This window comes from Bos taurus, chromosome 11 (genome assembly GCF_002263795.3).
Source record: "Bos taurus isolate L1 Dominette 01449 registration number 42190680 breed Hereford chromosome 11, ARS-UCD2.0, whole genome shotgun sequence".
Classification (NCBI taxonomy): Eukaryota; Metazoa; Chordata; class Mammalia; order Artiodactyla; family Bovidae; genus Bos; species Bos taurus.
Window position 1 is genome coordinate 61,543,863 of NC_037338.1, and position 8,055 is coordinate 61,551,917.

The 8,055-nt window shown below is 58.9% G+C and overlaps 1 protein-coding gene across 3 annotated transcripts; it reads left to right on the forward strand.

Annotated features, from left to right (window-relative positions):
- The first annotated feature begins 74 nt into the window (after positions 1–74).
- OTX1 (orthodenticle homeobox 1) lies at positions 75–7,774 on the forward strand. Of its 3 annotated transcripts, none has more exons than XM_005212796.5 (5): positions 75–161; positions 1,259–1,327; positions 2,906–3,113; positions 4,062–4,213; positions 5,469–7,774. In XM_005212796.5, exons 3-5 carry the CDS (start codon positions 3,017–3,019, stop codon positions 6,285–6,287), a joined length of 1,068 nt encoding a protein of 355 aa, XP_005212853.1. In that variant the 5' UTR covers positions 75–161; positions 1,259–1,327; positions 2,906–3,016; the 3' UTR covers positions 6,288–7,774. The 3 variants fall into 3 exon arrangements, with proteins under 3 accessions (XP_005212853.1, XP_005212852.1, NP_001192946.1); XM_005212795.4 differs by lacking the exon at positions 75–161 and adding an exon at positions 809–896; NM_001206017.1 differs by lacking the exons at positions 75–161; positions 1,259–1,327 and having other exon boundaries at positions 3,017–3,113; positions 5,469–6,287.
- Positions 7,775–8,055: the final 281 nt, after the last annotated feature.

The following is an 8,055-nucleotide window of genomic DNA, read 5'->3' on the forward strand; positions in this document are numbered from 1 at the left end:
AGTGTGAAAGACAAAGTTTTCTATCCAAACCTTTCGATTCAGAAGTACAGTGTATGTGTAAAGGGGTGGGGACGCTGGGAGCCGACATTTCAAAAGAAGCTTTCAGGATTTGCAAACACCTATCGTGGGGACTGGGAACTCCAGGAGACGTCGAAGAGCAGGTAAGTGGCCGTGCCTCCCCTGCGGGTGCCGCTCAAGGGCACTGGAGTCCTGAGGCGCCGAGGCGGGATCTGCGCACTCGGGACTGCTCCCGCGCTCAGCAAAGTAGCCCAGACAGCACGAGTCGCCCGCCGCGTGGGTCTGCGGGTGGTGGCCCGGTGCATGAAGACTCCGGGGCCCGCGGCGTCGGGAGAGGGGCCGGAGGCCCGTTCCCCTCCAGCCCGCAGCTCCCGGCTCCTCGCGCCCATCGGGTGGCGTGCCAGAGAGCGAGGGAACCGGTTCTCCAGCACCTCGCCTCCTCTCTGCCACTCCCTCCAGGGCGCCAAAAGGGCGAGAGAAGGGCGGGGAGCCCCGCGGCGGCCTCGGGGCCAGCGTTTCCCTCCGCGGCCCCGGCTCCCGCGCGGCGCTCGCCTTGCCGGTCTTGCTCTGCGCTGCGTTTGCCAGTCTAGCCCCGGAGTTAGCGCGCGACCGGGGCGGGGCGGGCGGGCGGGCGGTGAGGGCGGGGTGCAGGGGGCGGGGGAGGGCGGGGGAGCGCGGAGGTAACCCCCGGCTCGTGCTGCCATTGCCCGGCTCCCTGTCACTCAGCCCGCGCGGGGCCGGGGATTGGCAGCCTAGCCCCGTTACGCACTCACCTCGCGTTCACATACCCGGGGAGGGCAGTAGAAAGGTGATCAATCTTCATCAGGCTACATTTCCAATCACCTAAACACCCCGGCGAGACAAGCCACTCCGACAAGGTAACTCGCTTGATTTATTTAGTTTGCAAAGTGCCTCTGCAGGACTTCCCCAGCCCCCACCGCCTCCACGCTGCACGGAGTGCCACGGCAACCTCGAGCCACCTCCCAGCTCTGCCCCTCTCACCCCCACCTTCTCCTTGCGGCCCCCTCGGTGCGGTCCCGGGCGAGGCACTGTGTCGGGAGCGTGTGGGGCTTTGCAAACAAAGTGTCTGTGCAATAAAGTGAAACCTGGAGAGACACGCACAAAGCCACTAGAAAGAAAGAGAAAGGGAGGAGGGAAGTTGGAGAAAGAAAGAAATCCGGCGAGTCCCTGACCCACCGCCCGGCCCCGCGGGTAATTCCTGTGCCGCTCTGTTTTGCAGGTTGGCCGCCCAGAGGGTCTGTGTGAGGGCGTGAGGTAGATGGTGAGCGGCCCCGGCAGCTGAGGGCAGGTAAGGAGAAAGCCGCTGGTCGCCCGGGACTCTGGGAACGCTTCGGTGGCTCTTGCCTCCCCCTCCTCAAACTGGTCCCCGCTTCCCCGGTCCCTGGCATTGGGGGGGCGGGGGGAGGGGCTGGGAAGCCACCTGGCTCCCCTCTTGCTGAGCCGAGGACCCCGGAGCTCCGCTGCGGCCCCGCACCCCTCCCCCGCCTCCTCCGAAGTAACCCAGCTGAAGTGCTAAGTTTGAAGAAAGTCTTTGAAAACTCACATTGCAGTCTAGCAGAGTCGCCACAGCTGAGTCCCATTCTCCCTTGGGCCCGGCTCTTTCCCTTTTGTCGCCTTCCCTGCAAACCGAGTTCTCCCGGCCCAGGCCGTGGGTCCCTGGGGAGAGGAGCGGGAGACTTCTCTAGCTCTTAACTTCTTTCTTTCCCTGAACTCTTCTAGCCCGGGTCCCAGGTCTGCTTTAAGTTCCTGTGAAGCGGGCTAAAGCGACAGGTCCTCTGGGGTCTCCGTCCCACTCTTCCAGCGCTACTTCCTGATTCCTGATTGTAGCACCTCGGTTTTGGGGGCAACTTGGGGAAGCCAGGTGTCGACCTTCCTGCCCGGGGCAGCGCGAGCTACGCCGCAGAGGCCTAGTTCTCTAGTCTGGATCGGGTCCTGGGGCGCAGGCTCAGCTAGTAGGATAAGCGGGAAGCGCACCAGACCTACTGCACTGAGGCTTCCCAAATCCGCCAGACCCTTGGGGCGCTGGTCAGGTCACCTTTCGACCCCGGCCAGGACCCCATTGTCCGCAGCCAGGACCGGCTTGTTCTGGGGAAGCATGGCCTGCGGCTGTGGCGAGGTGCGGGTGATCTCGGGCGGCCTGTTTGAACTGCCACCTGTACGGTGGCGCCTTATGGTCGGCTCGGCCGGACCTGGGCTCGAATCGGTGGTCGAAGTGTGGGTGGGATTCCGGGTAAGCAATCTCTCAGCGGCCAGGCACCGAGAGGTAAACCTGAAGAGCGGCTGTGGTCTCTAGGGCCTGGACCCAACCCCGGAGACTCTGGAAGGAGGTACTCTACTCAGTGGGCAATGCGTCCCGGAGAGGCCCAGGTGCCGCGAGCCCTCCGCAGTGCCTTACCTTGGCTCTCTAGAGTCTACCTGTCCGTTCCACTTTCAAAAACATTTGAAACAAAATGAAACAACCCCTCATGCTCTGGGTCTCCTGCCGCCTTGAGGTCGAGGGGATGTTTGCTTGTGTGGTGTGATGCCTTCTCCCACCCGAACAGATTTTTGCCTAGTCTTGGGACCTAGCACACTCTGCGGTTTGGGCTCTGACCTCCCAAGTTTGCCCCTGATTTTAACCTCTCCTCACTCCTAGTGTCGCCCTACGAGTGTCTGGCCCATTCCAAGCCCGAAAAGAGGTGATAATGATCCAGAAATTTTACTTTTCAAAGAAGCTGTGGTCTTTGGGCTAAGGCCTTATAGAGCCGAGTTTTGCACAGATCCATAGCCTGCGTCACCTCCCCAATCCTGTACTCCTTCCTCCGGCAAGTCCAGGAAGCCGGGATGTCTTGGAATGACGGTTTCGGTGTGTCTTATGTTTCCATAGGCCGGGCCCCCAGACTCTACAGAGATTGAAGGACTGCGCAGTGGGAGCCCCGCACTGCGCCTGGCCCCCGGCCCCCTGGATCCGTCGGGGCGCCTCCACCCAGCTGTTAGCATGATGTCTTACCTCAAACAACCCCCATATGGTATGAATGGGCTCGGTCTAGCCGGGCCAGCCATGGACCTCCTACACCCCTCCGTGGGCTATCCGGGTGAGCATCGACCCCCACACCCTCCTCCCTTAGAAATCTGGGGAATCCCCAGCCTCTGGGTTTGAGCACAAATTTTGTCCCAGATTAGGCCCAGGGAACCGGTTGCCTAGTCTCTTACATTGCAGGGCGCGCTGACTCGAAGGGCAGATCGTGGTCGGGAAGTGGGGCCGGGGTGGCTAAGACGTGAGACGTGAGCCCTCCAGCCCGGCCACACTGGCAGCTTCTCTCCAGTTGTCATCCCACCGCCAGCACAGGGCGCATTTACCCACGGATTCGTTTTCCATGGGTGGGGTGTGTGTGAGAGAGAGATCGAAAGAATCTATGCCTTTCCCCCTCAACACTGAACGAGGAGTATGGACACTCGCTTGGCCCTGACAGGAAAGGCCGAGCTTGCCTTATGCAAAGCGACTGGCTGAGGTAAGGCAGAGGGATTCTCCCTCCATAATTAAATTGTCCTCTAGATGGGTGGCCTGCACCAACTTCTGCACTGTTGATGTGGACGACTTGAGCCAAATCCTGGCCTTCTTGTCTAGGTTCCTTTTCTTCACCTCCATTTATTACCTCGGAAAGTGTTTTCCAGGACATGTTTCGGCACACCCCTTCCCCACCCTCCAGTCAGGGAGAGTGTTGGCAGGGCGGGGGGGGCAGCGAAGGAAGAAAGATTGTATAACTTCTCTTCCTTTCTTATCCTCTGAGAGGCAGGGAAGGGGGCAGCCCTGGAGTGTCGGAGACAATCAGGAGTGTCGGTGTGCCGTTCAGGCACACCTGCAGTTTCTCCCACCTGTGGCCTGTCAAGCTCGCCTCCCTGGGGAGTTCTTTTTTTTTGCTCGGAGCCCGGCTTTCTTTTGCAACGACCTGGTCCAGGGCCTGCCAGAGTCCTGTCCGTACACTCTAGCGCGAGTCCGCGTGGCCACCACTGACCCGACACTCCCCCGCGTTTCCCTTCAGCCACCCCGCGGAAGCAGCGACGCGAGCGCACCACCTTCACGCGCTCTCAACTGGACGTGCTCGAGGCGCTCTTTGCCAAGACTCGCTACCCAGACATCTTTATGCGCGAGGAGGTGGCGCTCAAGATCAACCTGCCAGAGTCCAGAGTTCAGGTGCGCGCGCGGGGGGTTTCCAGGGTCCGGGGAGGGGTGCTGGGGCTGGCTAGAGAGGGCCTGGTTGGGAAGTGGTCTGTTGTGGGGGCGGGCTTACAGGCTGGGCAGCCCCTCTCAGACTCCCCCTAGCGCTGGGCCCGGGCCTGGCAGAGAGACCAAAATTAAAGGAACTAGCTTAGAGCCCTGAATTGGGCCGTTGGCCCCGGGGCGCCTCTCCGAAGTCTCTTTTAGGATTGCAGGAGGCCAAGCCCGACACTTGTCCCCTGCCTCTTCGGCCACCCCAGGGCTTGGCAGTTTCCTACCGGGTCTTGAATTCTGCCTCCGCCCTGGCCTTGCTTCCCGGGAATCCTGGAAATGAAAGAGTGGGGCTTGGCCAAAGCCTGGTCCCCTGTCTGGAACTGTGCCCCACGGGTGGCGGCAGTGTGATTAGACCTTTTTCTTTGCTCTGAGAGGATGCTGAACGCAAAATCTGGCTACCAGCTTTGCTGTTTCTGGGTTTGTGTGTGTGTGTGTATGTGTGTGTGATGAAAGGGCCCGGAAAATACTGATCGGATCATAACTCAGAACTCTTCTCAAAGGCCTTTTATCTTGCCTTTTTCCTCCCAGAGGCTCGAGAGAACAGGAATGCCATGTCTTGTACCCGGGCCTTCCAAGAGGAGTGAGAACTTTATGACTGTCTTATTTGGTTCCCCACTTGGAGCCAAGAAGTTCAACGAAATTCTGTTCAGGCTTCCTTCCGTAGTCCCCCTCTAATTCAGCTTCCTGCTCCCACCCAAATTCTCTGCCGGCCCAGCACCAGGGCTCCGTGGGGCAGAGTGGCTCCGGCTTAGACCTGGTGACTGTCCCCCATTCCGCGGCGTGCTCTGTGCCTCGCCGCAGTTTCCCGAGCTCTATTCACATAAGACAGGGCCTCCATGCATTCACAGGTCTGTTGGGAAGCGGCCAACAGCAGCAGTTTAGAGATGGCTGAACTTTTGGCTGGACAGACACAAATGTTCCGCCCTCCGACAGAGTTGAGCTGGGGGTGGGGGTGGGGAGGTGCACATCCCTACTTTGCCAGAGGAGGGTCTTTGAGCAGAAGGATGGGGGAGGGTGGAGCAGCGAATGCAGGATCTGGCCGGGCCGGAGATGGGGAAGGGTGGAGGCGTCGATCGGAGAGGGATGCGGTTCCTAGGCCAGAGTCGGTCCAAGAGGCAGGGGAGTGGCAAGTTCTACTCGGCCCCTCACACGCTCTTCCCCACTCGGCCTGCCGCAGGTCTGGTTCAAGAACCGCCGCGCCAAATGCCGCCAGCAGCAGCAGAGCGGGAGTGGGACCAAGAGCCGCCCAGCAAAGAAAAAGTCGTCCCCGGTGCGGGAGAGCTCGGGCTCCGAAAGCAGCGGCCAGTTCACGCCGCCTGCTGTGTCCAGTTCCGCCTCGTCCTCCAGCTCTGCATCCAGCGCCTCAGCCAACCCCGCGGCGGCCGCGGCTGCAGGCCTGGGCGGGAACCCGGCGGTGGCGGTCCCGTCGTCGTTGAGTACGCCTGCTGCTTCGTCCATCTGGAGTCCGGCCTCCATCTCGCCCGGCTCAGCGCCGGCTTCAGTGTCGATGCCCGAGCCTTTGGCTGCACCCAGCAACGCATCGTGTATGCAGCGCTCGGTAGCCGCAGGAGCCGCCTCGGCCGCAGCCTCCTATCCCATGTCCTACGGCCAGGGCGGCAGCTATGGCCAGGGCTACCCCGCGCCCTCCTCTTCCTACTTTGGCGGCGTGGACTGCAGCTCGTATTTAGCGCCCATGCACTCGCACCACCACCCGCACCAGCTCAGCCCTATGGCACCCTCCTCCATGGCGAGCCACCATCACCACCATCCCCACGCACACCACCCGCTGAGCCAGTCCTCAGGCCACCACCACCACCACCATCACCACCACCACCAGGGCTACGGCGGCTCGGGGCTCGCCTTCAACTCTGCCGACTGCTTGGATTATAAGGAGCCTGGCGCTGCCGCCGCATCCTCTGCTTGGAAACTCAACTTCAACTCGCCTGACTGTCTGGACTATAAGGACCAAGCCTCATGGAGGTTTCAGGTCTTGTGAGCCCAGGAGTGGGAGGAAGAGGAGAAGAAATGCAACTACCTGCGCCCTCCGTGATCCCCGTCCTGTTGTTGCTGCTGCTGCATCGCCCGCCTTTGCCTCGGCTTCCCCAGACCCGAAATTTCATGCCCCCAAAAGATGCCCATTGCTGCACTGCCGCCCTCATCTTTGTCCACTTGCTTGGGGGATGTGCAAACCCTACCCACCCCTTGGATGGGGGGACCGGTGCTTCGGCTTGGCCAACAAGTTCTATCCGGGAGAGCTGTGTGCTCCCCTCCTCAGCCCCCACCGAACTCCCAAGTCGCCCACTTCTAGTCTTTCTGGGCAGTTACTATGTATGCACTTGCAGCCTTCGGAGGCTCTTCGCTCTGTCTTGCTGTTTGAGCCCTACACTTTAATTTATTCTTTCTGGACACTGGAGTCACTAACTGGCATGTGTCTGCCTGTTGGGAGTGTACCCACACTCTACTCCAAATCAAAACAACCACTAAGCGTTTCTCGCCTGCAGACTGCCACCCCTTCAGCTGCCCTCAGCCCAGCTCCCCGCCTGCAGGCCAGAGCCTGCTGGCGTTTCCTCCTCTCCTGCGTGACGCGCTCGTGGGAGACCCAGGGGAGGAACGCGTCCTTAGCCTCTTGCGCACAGCCCCGCCCTGCGTAGAACTGGCCCAGGCTTCCGCCTCAGCGGGAATGCTGTATATAGTCAGGTCCGTTCCAGGGACCACTTAAACTTTTTAGTTGCTGTTGGTTGAACTGAGCATATCTTGTCTTAGAGCCCAAGAAATAGAACTTTAAGATATATACAGCATATATATATATATATATATACACACACATATATATAAAACAAAAGCAAAAAATATTTTCCCTCTGTCCCCTTTCCTCTCTTTCTCAAACGATGGCGCTTTTTACTTTTTCAGTTGTTGCAAAATTTCCCTGCCGTCTCACACCTTCTCCCTCTGTGTATTTATTACAGAAAATCGTTTGGTTTTAGGAAGCTGCGCGCGGAGAATCGGGAGGGTCCTGGAGTCTGAAGGAAAGAGTCAAGTCAGGGCACAGGGGAGGGGTTTAGGCTGGGAGGGGGCACAGGACTGAGCCCTTCACCGGGTCTAAGCACATGGTCGCAGTTCTGGTTTAGAGACCAAAACCAAAAGAAAGCAAAAAGATAAAAATATAGTATTATGGGGGGTGGGGGTGGGGAATCCAGGCCCCAAACCCAGGTTCAATTCCTCCGTCGGCTTCTCTCTCTTTAAACAACCCTGTTTTGTCTAGTGAGTTTTTAGTGCACCTTCATTCTCCGAAATCTACGGAGAGCCCATGCCTGTATATCAATTTTGGCTTTGGCCGTTTCGTCCAGTAGGTGGGAAAGTAATTTGTAAATTTGATTTGTCCGATGTGAAGATCGCAAATTACTTGTTGAAATGTAAGGCAGCCCTTTTCTTCCCCCCTTTATCTACATTATTTCCCGAAAATAAATGCAAATTAATGAACGATTTGTCAGTGTTGCTCTTCTGCTTCCAGCCCAGGTCCTGGTCTTGGGTGGGTGGAGGGAACTAAAAAGAGGAAACCTCCGTGTTAATAACCCGCGTGTTAATAACCTATGTGAAGCTGCAGGCCAAAGAAACGCTCTCCTAGAGAGGGTCCCCCCTCCCACCCCCCGCGTCGGTCAGCCCGGCCTCTTTCCCCAGGCGTTTTGACCCCGTATCCCCTCTCGCCATCGCGGACAGAGACAGGTGTCAGGACTCAATTCCCGAAGCAATTCCTTTCTCTTTAG

Coding starts and splice junctions, on each gene's coding strand:
- OTX1 (XM_005212796.5), top strand. CDS start 3,017: ATGATGTCTTACCTCAAACAACCCCCATATGGTATGAATGGGCTCGGT. Junction 3,114..4,061: donor CCCCTCCGTGGGCTATCCGG/GTGAGCATCGAC, acceptor GTTTCCCTTCAG/CCACCCCGCGGAAGCAGCGA. Junction 4,214..5,468: donor TGCCAGAGTCCAGAGTTCAG/GTGCGCGCGCGG, acceptor GGCCTGCCGCAG/GTCTGGTTCAAGAACCGCCG.